Source organism: Aegilops tauschii, chromosome 5, assembly GCF_002575655.3.
Source record: "Aegilops tauschii subsp. strangulata cultivar AL8/78 chromosome 5, Aet v6.0, whole genome shotgun sequence".
Lineage (NCBI taxonomy): Eukaryota > Viridiplantae > Streptophyta > Magnoliopsida > Poales > Poaceae > Aegilops > Aegilops tauschii.
The window spans coordinates 584158047-584180215 of record NC_053039.3 but is presented as its reverse complement, the minus strand read 5'-3'; the positions used below and the strand labels follow the sequence as shown (position 1 = coordinate 584180215).

The 22169-nt window shown below is 46.0% G+C and overlaps 1 protein-coding gene across 1 annotated transcript; it reads right to left on the bottom strand.

Annotated features, from left to right (window-relative positions):
• Window positions 1-659: 659 nt before the first annotated feature.
• Window positions 660-7831, bottom strand: LOC109750195 (ABC transporter G family member 48). Its single transcript, XM_020309151.4, has 19 exons — window positions 7037-7831; window positions 6460-6542; window positions 6243-6327; window positions 5856-6146; window positions 5692-5782; window positions 4673-5573; window positions 4429-4589; window positions 4241-4344; window positions 3970-4135; window positions 3745-3813; window positions 3506-3615; window positions 3082-3414; window positions 2683-2973; window positions 2442-2525; window positions 2223-2356; window positions 1867-2094; window positions 1596-1767; window positions 1241-1495; window positions 660-1159 (listed from the first exon to the last, which is right to left on the bottom strand). The coding sequence occupies exons 1-19, from the start codon at window positions 7568-7570 to the stop codon at window positions 890-892; spliced, it is 4362 nt and encodes a 1453-aa protein (XP_020164740.1). The 5' UTR covers window positions 7571-7831; the 3' UTR covers window positions 660-889.
• Window positions 7832-22169: the final 14338 nt, after the last annotated feature.

Genomic DNA, 22169 nt, shown 5'->3' with positions numbered 1-22169 from the left:
TGTGGCGAGGAGGCGTGTTCAGTCGGGCGTGCAGTGGACGGCGCCCTGGGCCGGTGTGCCGCTTCAATGGCAGAGGCAGTGAGAGGTCAGTCTGTCCTGAGCCGCCTTCAATGTGGAGCGGCGCGCTCTACAGGGGCATGAATGCGGGCAGCTGGCGATAGGCGGGAAGCTCGCGCGGGAGGTGGGAGGGGTTTTGGTGAGTCAGGACGGTCAGAAGCGGGCGTGGGAGTGGTCACGCGAAGCCCCACACGTTTGTCTCCGGTTTGCGGGAGAAAGTATGCCCAGACCACACAGCGGAGCGATACGGACCCGCGTTGGATGGCTTCCGCTGTCCGGATAGGACGGTCCGAACGGATGCGGGAGGTTTGAGAGTCGGCGTTGGAGATGCCTTGAGAACAGAAACAGAGGAAATTGAGGCAGGGGACCTTCATCTTCAACTATTCTGGGTGACTTGCTGGATTCTCCACCCGGGCCCGACAACATGATATTGATAGAATAACATAACATGGGGGAGGCAAGTGATAAATCCACCTCTAGACTCTAGTCTAGTTCCAATGACCAAATCACAAAATCATCTTAACATTTTTGTTTAGGGTCTGCTCTGCTCCTTGCAGTAGTAGAGTTGAGGACCAAACTGCTTACACTATATCAATATCATGTTGCACCAAAAATGAACTTTTTCGTATTTAATATATCAATGTCAATGGTAAAACAAGAAATAGGCATCATGTCACCACCACCTCTTGTCTCATTCCTCTAATTTATACGTACCAGGTCTGGCCTATCTATGCAACAATTTCCCTTGTCAACTCTACTCTTTCTACTATACATTACATTCATTCATATACACACAAACACTATATATATAAATTAAAACAAAGAAGAAGGCCTAACGTTTCTGGAAGTTCAACACCTTGATGGAGTAGCCAAACACAAAGAAGAAGGCGATGATGAACGCAAAGTGCGCCAGCACCACATACCCAAGGAAATCGTGCTTGATGCCCAGATTGTCCTCCAAGAACTCCTTCACAAACGTGTCGCTCCCGCCAGGGACCTTGAGAGGACTCTTGTTGTCGCCAAACTGCGACGCCACCACGCCGTAGATGGTCCACGACACAGGGTTGGCCCAGTAGTACCACCTCCACCAGATCGGTATCAACTGCAACAACCAACCAATCATCAGTCTTGACCCAACCAACGAATAACGCCAAAATGCGTCGCTTAATTTTGCTTTGCTTACCGGTCTGACGACGAGGAACCCAGCAAACAGGTTCCAGAGAGGGAGTACAAAGGATATCAGTATGTTTGCGAGCATGGAAGAGGGAGTCAGTGACACCAGCATCATGCCAAACAATGTGAAGTAGTTGAAGCTTGAAACTATGAAGAAGAGGAAATAGAAGAACTTTGCCGCTTTCCACTCATATCCAATCATCGCATAGATGATCACCGTGTATTCAATCCCCTGCACGATGTTGTAGATCACCTCCACACATGTCTGCACCAATGCACAATCCTCAGACTTTGCTCCTTATATTATGAATGAATTAATTAATTAATTAATGGATTCTCAATCAAACTAAACAACAAAATATTACCTGAGCGAATGCATAGGATAACGGAGAGTACATCCCTGCCGCCTTTTCACGGTAGAAAACTGTTCGCTCGATTGACACAATAGGCTGAACCGTGATGCAGTTGGCGGCTCCAAGGAAGAAGACAGCAGCATAAGTGGCTCCAAGTAGATTGAACAGATCTTGTTGCGAGCCTCTGCAAACGAATCAAACATAAGAAAAGAAAAAAAGGGTCCATACAAGCTACTCCTATATGATTAATCATTCAAAACTACGTAGCAAAACAGGATCATACATTTTCGTCCCTTTCTGCCAAAACACCGTGCCAAATACAAGGCCATTGATCATGGTCATGAGAAAGCGCATGGCGTTGTGGGGCGGATTCTTCCAATATGATTTGTATTGCTTCCAGAAGTTTGCAATGCATTGGTTGTAGAAATTCTGAGAATACTTGGTAGGGAATGAGAGATCCTCGTAGCCTGGCGGAGGAACGCTTAATTCCTTAATAAGTTGTTGGTTTTTCCTGCTCATATTTAAGAAATAGGAACTCAATGTGCATATATAGAAAACAACTTATTAAGAATATGTCGTAGTTGTTTTTAACGGGAGCAACAATCAGCGGATAAGAATACTGAAAGGTTGGCTACTTACCTATAAAGTTGAGAATTAGCATAAATTTCAGCAAAGTTTACGTTCAGGCGAGCCTCGGCTAAAGGGGAGCTAACTTCCAGCATCCATGTTGCGGGATTATATCCTTGTGTGATCTTTTCAACACCTGGAATTGCCTGCAATGCAATGAAAATCTCATGGGTTAGTAAGCAAGTTATTTGCTGCCCCACCGATCGAAACATGTAAGCTAAGGAAACTCGCCTCAAAATATTCAACTAGTTTATAAGAGTGGCGACCAAGTTCACCAGCATAAATAACTTGTCCTCCTCTTTTCATAAGCAGAAGCTACAAAAGGAACGAATCGTGAGTTTGTTGCATTTCCAAAAACTTGTAACAAAATAATATGTCCTTTTCTAAAAACAAAATAATATGTAGAGAGAGATGCATAGAGAGAGAGAGAGAGAGAGAGAGAGAGAGAGAGAGAGAGAGAGAGAGAGAGTACCTCATCAAAAGACTCGAATATATCAATGCTGGGTTGATGGATAGTGCAAACCACAGTTCGCCCAGTGTTGACTGTATTTCTCACTGCCCGCATTACAATGGCTGCGGCTCTAGCATCAAGTCCAGAAGTTGGCTCATCCATGAATATGATTGAAGGATTTGCTACCAGCTCCACGGCAATTGTCAGTCTCTTTCTTTGTTCGGTCGATAACCCGTCCACTCCAGGGAGGCCAACCATAGCATTACGCAACACATCAAGCTCCACAAGAGTCATGACTTCCTCCACAAACAACTGTGAGGGACAAGGTTAATTTCATTTTCATTAGATTAAATCTTTAATAACACAAAGTTTCAAACATAAAGAGCCTGAAACGTACGTGGCTTGAAACATAAAGAGTACCTTTCTCGTTTTTTCGTCAACATCTGAGGAAAGACGCAGCCAGGCAGAGTAGAGAATGGATTCATATACAGTAACATTTGGTGAATGGATATCAGTCTGTTCACAGTAGCCACTGATGCGGGCAAAAGTTTCTTGCTTTTTAGGGTAACCAGACAGGGTGATGCTTCCTTCAATAGACCCACTGGTTTTCCTTCCTGCGAGGACATCCATTAGAGTGGTTTTCCCAGCTCCACTCACACCAACTAATGCTGTCAGAACACCTGGCCTAAAAGCACCACTGATATCAGAGAGCAACTGGAGACGACTTTCGGCGAATCCTTGCTCTCTCATTTCCTGAAACACAAGGTGACAAATTTTATGTTATCATGCATACATCATGTCCTAACAGTAACACGATATCTGTGAGTAGAGTAGAAAGACTTACTGCAGGCATGTCCACGTAATAGTTTACATGGTTGAAAGATAGTGCAAGAGGCTGGAAAGGCAAGGTGATTTGTGTCTGAGTTGCTCGGTTTGTGGCTTCATCATTAGTACCTAGAGATATTGTAAGTGAAGACAGTGACAGATTAGCATTATTGTTAGCGGCTTCAAGTGGCATCATAAATACGTAAAGTAGATGGTACAATGACTGTAATACGGACGGATACGTAAGAAAGAACTCACCCATCGGTGTTGAAGTGTTTGTCTCATTCTCATTCTCTTGGTCTGAAACTGTGTTTGAGCCGCTGGGAGCTGGAAAAAATAAAATCAGAGCATGTATACATACTGCAAGTACCTTGCTAATTAAGGCCTCAAACAATAATATCAACCAGAAGAAGAAGAAGAAGAAGAAGAAGAAGAAGAAGAAGAAGAAGAAGAAGAAGAAGAAGAAGAAGAAATGGCACTCACGGCTCAAGTGCGTAAGCGCCAGAATGTACAATATGTTGAACAAAATAGTGAACCCTAGGATGGCTCCCATGGAAACCCAAAATCCCCAATCTCCAGTAAACAAGCCTTTGGATTTAAGAATAGCCTCGCCCACTGTTGATGCTTCGATAGATGCTTCAGTGTTTGTCTGTAGTAAAAATGAAAAGATCCCTTCACTGTGCGACTTAGAAGAAACCAAAAGTATATGTATATATATACGTTAGAAGAAAGGTTGTAAGAAAGACAAACTTACGTTGGCCCACCTACTGGAAAGGAATTCATTGACTGATATTGCATTTTGACTGTACATCATAGGAGATGACCAGTAAGCCCAGATCCACCATGGCCGGATGTCACCTGTGCACGTTAAAATTAATTAACAGCAGACAAGGAAGGTTTACTACTTTGATCGTCCATGAAAATGCATGACAGGGTGCTTACCTCTAGGTATGACAAATCCTCCAAATATAAAAATAAGAAGGATCACAAACATGCCAAAGGTGTTGGCCACAACCATTGATTTCAAAACAGCACCAAGAAATCGGAACAAAGCCATTGCCATTTGGTGAGTACCGAAGAAAGCTAAAAGCTGACGAAAGAACCTGCGCGCAATGAGCAAATAGCTAGATCAAGTTAATTACAGATTCAAAACTTACTTAAGTGAAAAGGATGCATGTATACGTACCTTGCTGGAGCAGGTGCGAAGCCCATGACATAGTAGGTGAGGACGACCCATACCGCAGACTCCATAAGCGAAACAGGAATTCTTAAGATGATTGTTACCAGTGCAAAGGTCCACGGGGGAAAGAAGAGGAAATCCCTTTGCTTGTAGAAGGTAGGAAGCATTTTAATCGTCAGTTGTAGCTCAGCAAACCCATTGAACAAGACGGTGATCAAACTGAAAGTCAGAGCACCAAAGAATTTGCCGCCGTCGGAGATGTGCCCATATGGCATCTTTGTTCTGAGGAACACAGTCATCGCCATGAGCCCAAGGATGATCAGCTGGGTAACCTTGAAGATGTAGATGAAGGAGTTGCGCTTCATCAGCAGCTGCTCTCTCGACAGCACGGTCTTGATTGACTCCCAGCTGGACTGCCCATACTTGTTGGTGGTGAGCGCAGCAGGATGAGTTTTGGACTTGTCAAAAGGGATTTGCAGCTCCTTGAGCATCTGCTGCCCTACGTGGAATGACTTGAAACGTTGGGCAAACTCTGGGACAGACACATGACGATACTGCTGCTGCTCAAGGTACCAGTACTGCTGCTGGTCTTTCTTGGAAGTCACCTCTTGAAGAAAGTCGGCAACCCCTTTCCTTTCAGGGCACCGGAAACCAGCAGCTTCAAAGAAGTCCAAGATGTTGTCGCGTGGCCCATGGTACACTATGTACCCTTCTGACAGCAGAATAATGTCATCAAACAGGTTGTAGGTCTCTGGCGGTGGTTGTAGGAGGGAGATCATCACGGTCTCATTCATCACATGGACCAGCTGTCTTATGTATTTCACAATCTCAAATGTGCTAGAGCTGTCCAAACCAGTGGAAATTTCATCCATGAACAATGCCCTTGCAGGTCCCGTTAACATCTCCCCTGCCATGCCATCCACGACGACACAAGTAACAAAAAATCAGACATGATATGAATTAAGTAAGGAAATCCTTTTCTTTTAACAATGAATGAATGGAAGGAAGGGTTCCTGCATATATACCGGTTGTTACACGCTTCTTTTGCCCGCCAGAAATTCCTCTGATCATCTCGTCACCAATGGGCATATCGGCACAAATGTCAAGCCCAAGCACCTGAGATGAATTTCAAGTGTAAATGGGCGAGAGAATTTCAAGTGGGTGATTGAGAGAATAGAGAAAAACTCACCTTGAGGGTAAGATCGGTTACGATGTTACTCTGTTGCCCTTGCACGGCAGTAGCTTTCATGTAAGCATCGATCTCGGGGTCAGGCTTTATGCCAGCTTCGCGCTCCCTGGCAGCGAGCTCAGCGAGCATGTCATACCTGGCACCGACACCTAAGCAGCGCCTGGAGAAATCGAGCGTCTCTCTTACAGTCATCTCTGCATTGTGGAGATCGTACTGACTAACATACGCGCTGGTCCTCTCGGGGTAGAACTCCTCGAACGTATGACTACAGTAGGTGATGCTGCCAGATACCTGTTCATTCATGTGGCCATAACATAATGCATGCATGAGTAAAAAGAAATGAATGCTCGCATGAGTGTTGTTCAAGTTGAAAGAAAGAAAGCAGACCTTGAGGGTTTTGTCGAGCTTGCCAGTGAGGGCTCGCATGAGTGTGCTCTTTCCTGAAGATGGAGGTCCAAGCAGAAGGGTCATCCTGAAGATGAAAATAATTACTTACTACTAGTAGGCTTGAAAAGGTAGTCGCTGTGCTTGTGTGATAAAGAAGAAAAAGAAAAAGAAAAGGAAAGGAAGAAAAAAGAATTGATGACCACACCTACGTACGTACCTGGATGGTTTGAGGATGCCGTGGACGTTTCGGAGTATGTTGATGGTCTTCTTGTTGGAGGAAGCGAGGCGTCCCACAAGACTCTGCAGGCAGGCAGGCATGGAACATGTAATGTAATTAGCAAATACAGTAGGTAGTAAATGATGTTGATAGAGTACGTAGTATTGAATAAATCCATTCATTTCACTTTGATGCATGATGCGTGCGCTGCTGCCTACACATATATATGAATGAATTTCCTTGCGTGCGAATGAAAAGACGAAGACTGTTTGCTTTTATTCGCTATATATATATATATATATATATAGTACTTCCTCCTCCGTAAAGAAAGAAATACAAGAGTGTTTATAGATAACTAAAGTAGTGATGTAAATATTAGTTTACAGAGGTAGTAGCTAGAATATAAGATGATGGGAAATTTGTCCACAAAAGAAAAAAGAAAGAATATGCATGAAGATGATTTTTTGGCAAAAAGAAGAGTTCAGTTCAGTTGAGTTAGGAGCGGTGTGACCTGCAGAGCTTGTATAGTGTATAGTACTAGTAAAAGAAAAAGAAAAAGAGGAGATGAGCGACGGACCTGTAGGAAGTTTGTGGCCGAGTTCCAGAGCGTGGGGAGGGCGCTGGTGCCGACGAAGGCGTCCACCTCCACCGACAAGCCCTGGTACCTCACCTCGATCGCCGGCAGATCGATGCCCACCCGGTCCACCCGGTCACGGAGGCGTCGGAGGAAGCGCTCGCTGTCGTCCTGGAACACCCTCTCCAAGAGAGCCCGCCCGGCCTCGCCGCTGGCCAGCTGCTCGATGTCCACCAACCCCTGGAGCTCATGACCGTCGGCGCCTCCAGCTCCAGCGTGATTGAGGAGGACGGCGCGGCGCATGCGGTCGTAAGTGGGCAGCTTCTCCAGGGCTGCCCATCGGAGGTTCTCCTCGTCGTCATCGAGGCCCTGCTGCGAGGCGGCTCGGCCGAAGGGGTCGTCGGCGCCGGCAGGCTGGCGGAAGGAGTGGGAGATGGAGCCGGTGCCCCCGGAGCGGCGTGAGCCGTATGAGGAGCCCATGCTGCGGCGGCTGCCGGAGAGCGTGCCCAGCTGTATCCCCGGGCCAGGAGGATCCATGGCTGGCTCGATCGCTCGGCAGTGGTGGAGTAGCTAGCTAGCTCGCTCGCTCGCTCTCTCTCTCTCTCTCTCTCTCTCTCTCTCTCTCTCTCTCTCTCTCTCTCTCTCTCTCTCTCTCTGGTCTCTGGTCTCTGGTCTCTGGTCTCTGAAGAGACGAGAGAGTGGTGGAGGAAAGGAAGGAAGACGTTGGCGTTGGGAATGGGCGATCCTCACTCACTCCATGTGCACGCCCGATTTTGTTCCTTGCCCTGTGGTAGCGTAGCGTAGGTAGCAGATGAGATGCAAATATCATACATACATATATATATATATATATATAGATAGATAGAACATACAAGGCAAGGCAGGGAAGGGAAGGGAACTACTCCAGAAGAAGGCCGGTGCATGCATGCATGCATGCATGTGAAATCGATTCCATTCATGCTCAGCAGCCTGCCTGCCTGCCTCATTATCTTTATTATTATTATATTGTTTCTAGCATAACCAACCAACCAAAGGTAATTTGACTGACTCACGTTGATGGATTGATGGAGGGAAACTTCGTCGCTCCATCCCATCCATCCATTGCTCTACAGTCGCAAAGCTACATTGAAAATCCAAGGCGGGCCAGTCTATGCTTTAACTTGTACATAGGCCTTGTTTTTGCTCACTAAATAGCATGCATATTACTCATGAAATTGCTTTGGCTTGGGCGGGCCAAGGCATAGTGTAGCTTCGCCTGTATTGATCCACCGAGCAGTTCGAACGTGCTTTTTCCCGCAAGCCCATGACAAACTAGAGAGGCTTTTGCTTCCCGCCCGTATTCCTGCTGCTGTAGAGAGGCCACTCCACATTGCTGGCCCAGAGCAGACGCGACCTTTCACTAGCATCGGCTGAACACGCCTCCTCGCAGCACCCAAACGGATCAAGTCTACTTGCCTTCCCTCCTTTAAACCCGCGCGTGTGCCGAAAAACATACTCCGGTCACGCGTCCGTTCGTCAGCCGCCCGTCATTAAACAGAATGCCGGTTGACTCCTCGCATTCACCCGCTATTTAAACAATGCCAGACACCGAGCAAAAATCGAACCAACCATCGCTCCCATCTCCTCCTAGCATTATTTTCTCCATAATCTCGCTCCATGGTATCTAGGGAGCAAGCAGGAAGCGGAGTTCTCTATCATAAAAGCCGACTGGGTGGCCCGTCTAGCCCACCGGTTACGAGCCAAGCGACTGTCTGCTCCGCCTCCCTCGACGCTCCAGGCCGCTACCAACTAGCTCGTTGAGGCTGAAGCTCCAAGCCGACGCGTGGCTCAGCGTAACCGTGTCCTGCCGACAGAGAAAGAAGACGGCTATGTGGAGATCGAGGAGGCGGCGGCCAGCACGCCCGCGCCCTCCGCCATCATTGAGGAAAAGTAGAACATTGAAGGCTGTTGCCACTCAGGTCCCATGCTTGAAGGACACCATCGAGGCGACACAGCCGGTGTCTTGCCCTGTCGCAGGCTACCGCCGTCCTCCGCAGCCCCAAAAACCAACCATGACCTCCGATGAGCTACACTGCCGAACATGGGGAAGGAGCCACCCTTTGTGCTGAAGCATGCATATACCTTTAGGGCTCACGGTAGTCCGATGAGCGGGTTGCCAGACATGGAAAAGACAATGGAGATCTGCTGCGGCCGATCGTAGACTAGTCAAGGATGTCCGCCGGCGCGGTCGTAGACTAGTTTTACATTACTCCGGTATCATTTTAGTTAAAAAAAGTGTCTACAATGTAACGAATTTAGCCGTTTTATTATATAAAATCCGTCACGGTTGCATGAATTTTCATTCGGTTAGTTATGATTGAGATGTTTGTGTGTGCATGACTGGTCAAGGCCGCCATCTGTGTCTGTGTATGTGTGTATGACTAGTCGGCGGTCACATGATCCATGAAAAAAAGAGAAGAGCGAGGGAGTTTGGCAAGTCAAACTTTGCTTGCTTGCTTGCTTAGGATTTTCATTCCATTCCATGCAAGTTAATCACTGTCTCGGTAGCTTGGCGCCCGCTGCAAGTAACGCAGCATTTTACAATTAGTAATAATAACTTAACAATAATACTAGTACTAATCACACGCACGCACGGACGCAAGCCAGCGCTCCCTCGCTGGCTGTATAGTACTCCTATCCTACTAGTAGATGGAGATGGTGCACAATTAATAAATAATCCACTCCCGTCCGGCTCCGGCTCCGGCTCCTCTAGACAAGACACGGGAATGGACTGGAGTAGCAAACAAACGTACGTACGTAGCACCTCATATCATATATTCTCATCTCAGTAGACAACAAGGAGAAGAAGAAGAAGAAGAAGAAGAAGAAGAAGAGACAAAAGCTGGGCTCACTTGCGGAAATCAGAGCATATGCTGCTCCCAACTCTACATTTGATTTCATTTCATTTCAGTTCAGAGACGTCACTCACTCGCGCCCATCGTTAATTAACAACCCAACCCAAGCCCATCCAATCCAATCCAATCCAATCCATCCATCCATCCATAGAGGAGGATTGGATATGCAATTGATCCGGGCAGCTGAAAACGACAGATCCACTACCTTTTCCTCATAAATAACTAGTAGTAGGTAATATAAGAGGCTTGAACTAGCTACAACAGTTTGATCCCTTAATTAATTTTCTCCAACCTGCATATATATATGTCTGATCTTTCTGTGCAGGTTTGAGTCTTGCGGCCAGGATGTAGCTACACGATTGATTGATTACTTGTTTTGGTTTAGGGTTTATTTATTTATTTATTCTTTCTTTCTTTCTTTCTTTGTGCACAAGCACAGGAAACATTAATTAAATAGTGCGTACTATAGCCCGGCCTCTCTCCCCCGAGGCGGCGCGCCGCGCCGCCCCCGGGGAGTTCCCATCCACACCACCCTCAGCCCTCCCCTCCATCGCCTTCCACTACTGCCACCGTCGCTGAGGACGCCGCGGGGCGAAGTCCCTGTGGTGAGGCGGCAGCGTCCATCTCCTTCCTCCTCCAACGGCATTGCGCAGCGGGTTGGCGGTGGCCAGGAGATCTCCGGCGGCCGTTTGGCGGATGAGATTTTGGCTGCGATGAGATCTGATCTGGGCCCGAGGGGTTTAGATCGAGATCCACTGCGTCCGCGCCTCATCTCGACAACGGAAAGAGGAGATCCCCCTGGAGAATCTTCGCGGCACGAGGACGTCCGGATCTCTTGGCCCGAGCATGGTGGTGGTGGCTGCCTTCTCCACCGAGGGCGGTTGGCCAGGCTGGTAGTGACGGATCTTGGATCCCACTATTAGCACCGGCGGCGAGTTGGGGAGACATAGTCGCCGGTGAAATCCGAGCCGACTCCGGTCATGGCGGGCGATGGCGGCATCTACGTCGTTACCTTAATGAAGGCATCGTCAAGCAACTATTGTCAACCTGCTTGTGCCGCTCTAGGAGAAATCCTAAGATCACCGGATCGGACGATGGCGGCACTGCGGTGTCGTGTTCCCTACTGGGGGCATCGTTTGTGGAGTGGCGCCGGATGGAAGAGGCATGAGGTGGTGTGGCGTGCCTTCTCTCGCATCGACGACGGCGGGTCTCGGCGGCATGGAGCAGCGGGGTCTCGCCAGTGGGCGTGTGGTGATGGACAAGCGCAGAATTGTGGCGTTGTCTGGCGTCGTGGTGGCGTCGACGGCAGCTAGACCAGGCAAGGTAGATGCAGCAGTACATCACTGAAGATAGATTGATGGCAGGTGGCCGCGGCGGCCTCATATCCGGCAGGCGTCCTGGTTGAGGAGTGCGCCGGACTGGTGGGTGCCCCATACCCGGCAGGCGTCCTGGTTGAGGAGTGCGCCGGACTGGTGGGTGCCCCATACCCGGCAGGCGTCCTGGTTGGGACCTCAGGTCTTAGAGGTTAGGTTTGGCTGCGAGATCTGTTTGGTATTAGGCCTAGACTATCAGCATCCCTACATCAAATGGATAGGAGTAGCGACAGATATTGCCTAGACGGTGGCTTTAGTCTTACTGTTGTATGACTTTGTAAGGTCTTGTGTGAATAATTAATTAGGGATTTTATCATTGCATCGTCCAGATGCAGAGGCCGAGGGTTCTCCTCCTTTTCTAAAAAAAATGCATGAAGCATTCCGTTCCATTGAGTTGAATTGAAATTTCGGGAGGATCTGGCTAGCTAGCTAGGTCGTCTCGTCCGTATATATATATATATATATATATATATATATATATATATATATATATATATACACACAGGTAATATAAGGACGCACGCATCATGCCATACGTAGCTACTACAGTACTCCTTCTAGAAGATCCTAACTAATTACTAGTTAATCAAGGTTTAGCATACGCCATGCATGCATGTGCTTAGCTTGCTGGTTCCTTCCATGTGTCGGTCTGCCCTGCTGGACTGCTACGTACTGCTTACCCTGCCTGAAACAAACAACAAACGAGAACAGCTAGCACAAACAGTCCATTAATATTCTTACCCTGAAACCATCTACTCCTACTACTATTCAACCTTTTAATTAAATTCCATCGTGTTAATTGGTGTTCCCAAAGAAACATAAATAGTACAGTAGTAAAAATTCATTTTTCTTCCAAATTATATCTCCCATCCAACCAAGAAACGACCAGCCCCTTTGTTCCATTATTAAAAATTACGGAAAAACCAGCGGCTGACGCTCCATTCCTTCATACCATCTTGGTGACATGGAATAATCAATTCAACTTTATCTTCTATTTTTTGCGAATGAGATTCAACATCTCTTACTAGCTAATACGGTCCATTTCATTTTGCAACACAAGGAAAAACCGAGCGAGTGTGAGATTAATAATATGTACTACTGTGCTACACAATGTGCGTGCACGTGCGTACCGTGGATCGAATCCATTCAAATATTTTTTATCATAACATAGTGCCAGCTGCTGATGCGGCGTTGCATATTCATTTATTTATTTATTGTACAAACGTACTGGTTGTAGATTTGATTATACTAGTGTATAATATCATCAGTGTCAACTACTCCCTCCGTTCCAAATACTTGTCGTGGCTTTAACGGAGGGAGTACGTAATAACAAACCTATATATGTGATTGATGGACTCATGGGTGACAGCCAGTCGTATATACTGTATGTAGCAATTCGATTCTCTTGTTTGAAATCAACTCATTGATACGGACGGGATCTTGTGTACGTATGTACATGCCTTGGTGCGCACGGAGCAGATGAATCGAATGATGACGGTGGATGCGTGCATGATTGGGTTGGGCCGCTGCTTCTTCTTCTTCTTCGACTATACCATGTACTATTTATTTATTTACATACGACCGACTAGTTGATTGAACTGAAGAATTCCGTTACATGCATTGAGTTGAATTGAAATGTCGTCAAGTGCATTCTTCATATATCATGCATCATATCATATAGTAATATGTACTCATGCATCATGGCATACGTACGCACGCATATATATATATATATATATATATATATATATATATATATATATATATATATATATATATTCTTCTTCTTCTTGTACAACAAGGAGAGGAGAGGGATGAGATTATGAGAATGATGATGAGATGGACATGTTATTAGCAGCCAGCCGGGCGAAAATGCATCCATGTGCGTGCTTGTACAGGAGTATTACTGTTGAACGACGGACGGACACGTATGCTATGGATCCAATCCAGTACAGTACCTGCGTCACAAACTTGATCCATCGGTCTCACCAATTTAAATTTTCACTTTCTACGTACTACCTCCGTCCCATAATATAAGAGCGTGTGCTCTTATATTATATTTGTGGTCAACGATGGATGGATGGATGTAGTTGGATCAAATTCAAATTCAAATCGGCCAGACTGTGTAGTGTGCATGTGGACGACGTCCTAGCATGGATATACGTACGTCATACTCCCTAAGAAAGGTATATGCCATAAGTGCATCTCTAGCAGATCCTCTAAAACCTATATTTAAGAATCAAAGTGAGTTTTAGGGAGTTATAAGCATTAGCTAGCAGATCCCCTAGCTAGAACCAACTTTACTAAAAATTAAATGATACCCACTCCTTGAAAACTATCCCCAGATGACTATATTTGGTCCAGTCCTGGCCATTGGACCAAGATCCCAGCACAAGAGTAGGATGAGTATATACTACAAGCTAGTAGTAGGATATGGACTGCAGTGCATCCATCTAATTCTGAGTAAATTGCAGAAAACCACCACTTTGAGGGCTAGGTTTCAGAAAACACTAGGTTACAGTTTCTTGACAAATTGCACCATCTCTTGTGTAATCTTTTTGCAAAAACCACTGATTGGCGGATCTGACCCGGTTAAGTGTGTTTATGATAGATGGGGCCCCTATTTCGCTGATGTGGCATAGCGTTTTACCAAAGACAACATTAGATGGGTAAAAAAGCGAAAACACCCCCAACACTTTTGTTAAAAAGAGAAAACACCCTCCCCGATTCAGATCGGGATCTATCTCTCCCTTACACCATCGCCGTCCTCCTTCCAGCTCCTTGGATGCCCTGCCGGCCTGCTGCTACCTCTTGAGCACTGTGTTGGTTTTCCCTTGAAAAGAAAAGGGTGATGCAGTAAAGTAGCGTAAGTATTTCCCTCAGTTTTTGAGAACCAAGGTATCAATCCAGTAGGAGGCCACGCCCAAGTCCTTCGCACCTACACAAACAAATATAAACCTCGCAACCAACGCCATAAAGGGGTTGTCAATCCCTTCACAGTCACTTACGAAAGTGAGATCTGATAGATATGATAAGATAATATTTTTGGTATTTTTATAATAAAGATGCAAAGTAAAATAAAAGGCAATAAAAATAGCTAAGTGTTGGAAGATTAAGGCCATAGGTTTCACTAGTGGCTTCTCTCAAGAGCATAAGTATTACGGTGGGTGAACAAATTACGGTTGAGCAATTGATAGAATTGAGCATAGTTATGAGAATATCTAGGTATGATCATGTATATAGGAATCACGTCCGTGACAAGTAGACCGACTCCTGCCTGCATCTACTACTATTACTCCACACATCGACCGCTATCCAGCATGCATCTAGAGTATTAAGTTCAAAAGAACAGAGTAACGCTTTAAGTAAGATGACATGATGTAGAGGGATAAACTCATGCAATATGATATAAACCCCATCTTGTTATCCTCGATGGCAACAATACAATACGTGCCTTGCTGCCCCTGCTGTCACTGGGAAAGGACACCGCAAGATTGAACCCAAAGCTAAGCACTTCTCCCATTGCAAGAAAGATCAATCTAGTAGGCCAAACCAAACTGATAATTCGAAGAGACTTGCAAAGATAACCAATCATACGTAAAAGAATTCAGAGGAGATTCAAATATTGTTCATAGATAAACTTGATCATAAACCCACAATTCATCGGTCTCAACAAACACACCGCAAAAGAAGATTACATCGAATAGATCTCCACGAGAATCGTGGAGAACTTTGTATTGAGATCCAAAAAGGGAGAAGAAGCCATCTAGCTAATAACTATGGACCCGAAGGTCTGAGGTAAACTACTCACACATCATCGGAGAGGCTATGGTGTTGATGTAGAAGCCCTCCATGATCAATGCCCCCTCCGGCAGGATGCCGGAAAAGGCCCCAAGATGGGATCTCACGGGTACAGAAGGTTGCGGCGGTGGAATTAGGTTTTATGCCTCTGTTGGTTTGGGGGTACGTAGGTATATATATAGGAGGAAGAAGTACGTCGGTGGAGCAACATGGGCCCCACGAGGGTGGAGGACGCGCCCAGGGGGGTAGGCGCGCCCCCCTGCCTCGTGCTCTCCTGGTTGATGTCTTGACGTGGACTCCAAGTCCTCTGGGTCACGTTTGTTCCGAAAATCACGTTCCCGAAGGTTTCATTCCGTTTGGACTCCGTTTGATATTCTTTTTCTGCGAAACTCTGAAATAGACAAAAAAACAGCAATTTGGGTTGTGCCTCCGGTTAATAGGTTAGTCCCAAAAATAATATAAAAGTGTATAACAAAACCCATTAATCATCCAAAACAAAATATAATATAGCATGAAGCAATCAAAAATTATAGATACGTTGGAGACGTATCACCTACCTGGTGGATGCCCTTCTCCTTCTCTCTCTATCTTTCTCCCGGCGGATGCCCCGGCGTGCTCGCTGGCCTCGGACGCCGCGAAGAACGCAGCGGCGAGCCTGCCACCCTGACCCCGCCGCTGGTGCCCCTTCCCAGCATGAATCGTGTGCTCCGCGCGAGCTGCACGCCGCACTCGCCGTCGTGGTCGTCGGGACGGAGGACAGGAAGCCGCATCGGTCCAGCCACGTCGTCCGCTGTGGTGCTCGAGCAGGACATGTCCTTCCTTGTGGCCGAGAGTAAAAGCGGCATGGCATCGTGGTGCGGAGAGAGCATGCTAGAGCCAGCGGGCGACCAACCACCAGGCCGTCTCACCTTCCTCCGCCGATGCAGCCGTGCTGCTCGAGCAAGGACGGTGGCAGCGCAATGGCCGACCCGCCACGCGACCGCCGCTCTGCTCCGCCGGCACCATCGCCGCTTTGCTCGCTCGGCGCCGCCGCGCTCCGCGGAGGGAGGAGAGAGGAGCCCGCGCTCCGCGGCCACCGAGGACGGAGAAGGAGAGAGGAGGCTGCGGCATCTCAGGCGAGGGAGTGGCTGCCCGGCGCCGAGCGGAGGATCTGGCGGCGAAGGGAGAGATGGGGATCGAAGGGAGAGAAGGGATCGAAGGGAGTGGGGGCTAATTGCACTTTTTCGTTCCGATTTAGGGTGTCTGTGTAAAATGTAAGGACTAGTTTGTAAATTCAAATTAAAATTGATCTGGCACAAAATGTTACGCCATGTAGACAAAAAAGTCCCCACCTGTCATAACCGTGCTCAAACGAGGCTTATCCGCCGATCAGTGGTTTTGCAAAATGTTTACGAGAGACATGGTGCAATTTGTCGAGAAACTGTAACCTAGTGTTTTCTGAAAACCTAGCCCCCAAAATGGTGGTTTTGTGCAATTTACTCCATCTAATTCTAATCTACCCGTTGGTCTGGATGATGGATGATGGATGGAGTACACCATGGATCCAACATGCACGTAGTGAAACGTACGTACTACGTGCTTCTCACGTCTCACGCAGTGACTCACGGCGTGCACTTTCACTTGCACTTGCACTTGAGGAGGGATGTGACAAAACAAGAGTCGTGAATTCAAGTCAACATTAGTGGAACTACCATTCATTCATTCATTCATCCTCTTCTTCTTGTGGAAGAAATGCACGCACGAGGGAGCTGAGTGCTCTCCACAAGTCAAGTCGTCTCGTCGGACCAAAACGCACTCATGCACTCTCAGGCAGGCAGGCATCTTGACATGATGTAAGGCCATTCATTCATTCATTCATTCAATTCATGCACTAGCACTAGCACTAGCAGTCTTCAATATCAGCTCACTCCTAACTAAAATCTAATCCATTCATTTCTGATCCACCACTACCATAATACTGTATCACCACACAATCAGCTTCCTTCCTTCCTTCCTTCCTTCCTTCTAGATAGCACATGGCAAGACTTTCTTTGAATCAAGACTTTACAAACGTACGACTTTCTAGTATTAAACACCGGCTGCCCCTGACTGCTGACATGAACATGAGGATGATCGAGTCTACCTCAACAAGCACCTGCTGCATGAATTAACTGCTGCCCCTCAAACGCCTAGACGGATGGCCCGGTCAAAAAAAAATTCGACCTAGACAGGTGCCTCAAACGCCCGGATTGACCGGCACCCCTCATATCCAGTCTAAATGTAGGGCGGATGACATAATAAATGTACTTAAATATAGTCGAAAAGCGGATTTTTATCGGAGAATCAATCCATGTGTACAACGTGCGCACCGTCCAATCCATTTATTCCTCTACTACTATGCTTATATGTAAACTACTAACTAGTAATTAATTAATGCTGGCATTGTCAGGAGTTCGTACCGATCCGATTTGATTCCCGTCCTTAATGAAGCAGCAAGATTGATGGAGCAGCATCCATCATCGCATACGTAGGCACCTAGCTAGCATAAGTGTCCTACCTGTTTCTAGAAGACAATGAGATCCACAACTAATTACTTAATGCATCTACAGGTACTGCTAGTTTTTTTTTTCATTTGAAAAAGGACACGTTTATTAGTTTAAAATATAGCGTCGAGCGGGTTTGAGTCAAAATGAGAATGACGTCGTTGCATACTTAAAAGAGTTTTTTAGCTACAAAAATTAGATAACATCTAATCATCAGTTTAAAAGGCAAAATATCAGAATCAAAGGAAGGAGGACAAAATCCGGAATCTTTCTCTAGACCAGAAAAAAGAGTAGTAGCTTCTTGTGAAGACCAAGGAACGGATCGGATCGGGAAGACAACGGATTGGCAAGTACATGATGCTAGAAAAGCCGGAGGAAAATTTCCCCCGAAACTCAAATATTTTCATCCTCCTCCCTCATCTTCCCTCTTTTACTTTCGTTACAAATACCCATGGAAGATCCTTCCAGTCCCATCCCAAGCTCCAACTGACTCACCTCGCCGCCTAGTACTAGTACATCGCCGAGCCCCAATCCCGAGGGCGGCAGCTCTTCTTCGAGATGGCACTTGACCGCGCCGACAAGGAGAATTTGCCGCCACCGACCGCCGTCGCCCGTCCTCATGGCGTAGCTGTCAGGAGCTGCAAGCTGAAGCGGCTCGGGAGGTCGCGGAGACGGGTGCCGCTCAGGACCAGTTGCCACCTCTAGCTAGCTTCACATCAACCATCGTGAAAATGCATGATAAATGTGGCAACAGACAAAACATGAAGATAACTTGCGGAAAGAGAGGATATACCCCTCTTTGAATAATTTGATTTGATTTGATTTCAGAGACGTCAAACATCGATCGATTACTTGTTAATTACTAACTGACCAGCTAACAAAATATGGATGGATGGGTGACGACAGCAAGACTGACCTTCTCTCTCTCTCTTGTGTGTATTCTTTTTTTTTCTTTTTTTTTGAAAAGGGGACATGCCCCGGCCTCTGCATCCGAACGATGCATACGGTCATATTATTAATAATAATAATCAAAAAGGTTCCACAAAGGTCTTCCGCTCTGAAAAGCAGAAAAGCTCACAAAGAGCAAAAGTATCATAACATGAAAAGCCACAACCGACAGGCAAAAATAATATAAGATAGGAAACCTAAAACCGTATCCTATTACATGACCGTCATCCAAACCGGTTGAAGATATCCCGAGCTACCATCTCCCATCAGACAGATCCAGTAACCAAACGCTCCCTGGCCTCCGTCGGAGTGAGTAGCAACCACATACGGATCAGTGTGGTGGCTCGAAAGATAACCTGCAAGAAATGAATATTTGTTGTTCTGTTAAAAAGCAAATCGTTTCTGCAGTTCCATACAGCCCATAATAAAGCACATACTCCAACACGGATATGTCTCACAGTTTCGGAGCCTAACCCATCTAACCACATCCCAAATAACGTGTTGATGGTATTCGGAGGAGTAATAAAAGCTAAGTGCACCGTCCGCCACAAATTTTTTGCCAAGGGACATTCGAGAAAGAGGTGTTTGATGGACTCATCCTTATCACAGAAACTACATCTTGTAGATCCTGTCCAATTTCGTTTTACCAGATTATCCTTAGTTAGAATAACTTGTTTATGTAAAAACCACATAAACACTTTGATTTTTAGAGGCACTTTGACTTTCCACACATGTTTCAAGCGAGGAATAACAGTAGAGTTGAAAACATCCAAATACATGGATTTAACCGAAAACTCTCCATTCTTTGTGAGCTTCCAGTTCAACCGGTCAGGTTGTTGAGAAAGCTCGACATCCATTAGTCGTCGTACTAAGCGTAACAAAGCTTCCCAACGATTTCCCGCTAGCGTCCTTCTGAATTGGATGTTCAGAGGGTTGGACTGTAATACTGTTGCAACATAAGCTTTTCTTCGCCGCACAATATTATAGAAAGAGGGATATTGGAGTGCAAGGGGCGTCTCCCCAAGCCATGTGTCCTCCCAGAACCTCGTGGTAGTACCGTTTCCAACTACAAATTTTGTCCTGTTGAAAAAGGCTGATTTCACTCTCATCAGTCCTTTTCAAAAAGGCGAATCAGTTGGCCTCACTGTCACCTGGGACAATGTTTTGGACTTAAGGTACTTATTCCGCAATATTTGTGCCCACATGGCATCCGTCTCTACAGATAGCTTAAACAACCATTTGCTGAGTAAACATCTGTTCTTCACCTCTAAGTTTTCAATACCGAGACCCCCTTGGTCTTTCGGTCTGCAAATAATATCCCATTTCGCGAGTCTGTATTTTCGTTTTAATTCATCACTTTGCCAAAAGGATCGAGATCGATAGAAGTCTAGCCTTTTCCTAACACCGACTGGTATCTCAAAAAAGGACAAAAGAAACATCGGCATACTTGTAAGAACCGAATTAATGAGAATTAATCGGCCTCCGTATGACATAAGCTTGCCCTTCCAGCAACTTAGTTTCTTTTCAAATCGATCTTCAATGCACTTCCACTCTTTGTTAGAAAGCTTGCGATGGTGAATTGGTATACCCAAATATGTGAAGGGTAAAGATCCCAATTCGCATCCGATCAATTGTTTGTACGCATCTTGTTCATCTTTGGCTCTTCCAAAACAGAACAATTCACTTTTGTGGAAGTTAATCTTTAACCCTGATATTGCTTGAACAAACATAACACAAGCTTCATGTTTCTTGCATTAGCCAAATCATGCTCCATGAAGATGATAGTATCATCAGCGTAATGAAGGATTGACACCCCGCCATCCACTAGATGCGGAACTAGGCCACGTACTTGGCCGGTCTCCTTAGCCCTTCCTATTAAGGTTGTCAACATGTCAATCACTATGTTGAAAAGAATCGGTGACATCGGGTCCCCTTGCCTCAGACCTTTGTGCGTCTGGAAGTAGTGACCTACATCATCATTCCCTTTAATTCCAATACTCCCTTTTTGCGTGAAAGAATCAATCTGGTTCCTCCAGGCCTGCTCAAATCCCTTCATACACAAAGCCTGCTGAAGGAAGGGCCATTTAACTTTATTGTACGCTTTTTCAAAATCCACTTTAAAAATCACGCCATCTAGTTTTTCGTGTGGATCTCATGGAGCGTTTCATGCAGAACTACAACCCCTTCTAGGATGTTTCTATCTGGCATAAAAGCAGTTTGGGAAGGCTACACCACAGTGTGCGCAATCAGCGAGCCTATTCGTCCCCACCTTGGTGAAAATTTTGAAGCTGACATTAAGAAGACAGATTGGCCTGAATTGCTCGATCCGCACAACGTCTGTTTTCTTAGGTAGCAAAGTTATTGTTCCGTAATTTAAGTGAGACAATTGTAACTGCCCACAGAATAAATCATGGAACAACGGGATCAAGTCCCCTTTAATAATGTGCCAACACTTCTTATAAAACTCCACCGGAAAACCATCCGGGCCTGGAGCTTTATTATTCTTCATTTGTGATATAGCCTCAAACACCTCTTTCTCCGAAAATGGGGCGGTCAAGATTTCATTTTCCTCTGCAGCAAGCTGAGGCACATCCTCTAACCTCGACTCATCCAAGGACACGAAATTATCCTCTGGCGGCCCAAACAGCTGCTCATAATAGTTCGTGATATGTAGTTTTAAATTTTCCTGCCCTAAAATCGTCCCCTCGTCCTGCTCTAACTGAAAAATTCTCTTCTTTCGATGTTTGCCATTCGCAATCATGTGGAAAAATTGGGTATTATCGTCCCCTTGAACAATTTTGCGGACTTTCGCACGCAATGCCCATTTCAATTCCTCCTCTCGAAGAAGCTCTTTCAGTCATACTTCCGCCTCCATTTTAGTTTCTAGCTCTCTGGTATCTAAAATGGAGGATTTGGCCTTCAAATCTAGGGATTGAATAAGATCAAGGAGACGATCCTTTTCAATCTTATAAATCCCACTTAAATGTTTGGCCCATCCACGTAAGGATTGCCTTAGGTGTCTTATTTTGTTTTGCCATCTCTCAACATTCGACCTCCCACCCGAATCCTTAGCCCATTCTCTGGCTATCAGATCCATGAACCCATCTCTTTCAAACCACGCTAATTCGAAAGAGAAAGTGTTCTTGTTTCCCAGATGCGTTGCCTCCCCGCAGTCAACAAGCAATGGTGTATGGTCAGAAATGGCTCGGGATAACGCATGGACTGTTACCGGGGGGAATTTCTGTTCCCATTCGACGCTAGCGAGGACACGATCCATCTTCTCAAACGTCAGGGTTGGTAATGAATTGGCCCAAGTGAATTTTCTACCGGACAGCTCTATCTCTCTAAGATCCAAGCTTTCGATGATAGTATTAAACATGAACGACCATCTGCCGTCGAAGTTATCATTGTTTTTTTCATCCCGTCTACGGATAATATTGAAATCACCCCAACCAGAATTGGGAGCTGCTCGTTACCACAAATACGGACTAAATCCGCCAAGAAATCCGGTTTGAGTTCAGGTTGCGCGACATCATATACCGCCACCAAAGCCCACAGAAACCCATCAGTCTTTGATTTGACCCTAAACTTAACCGCA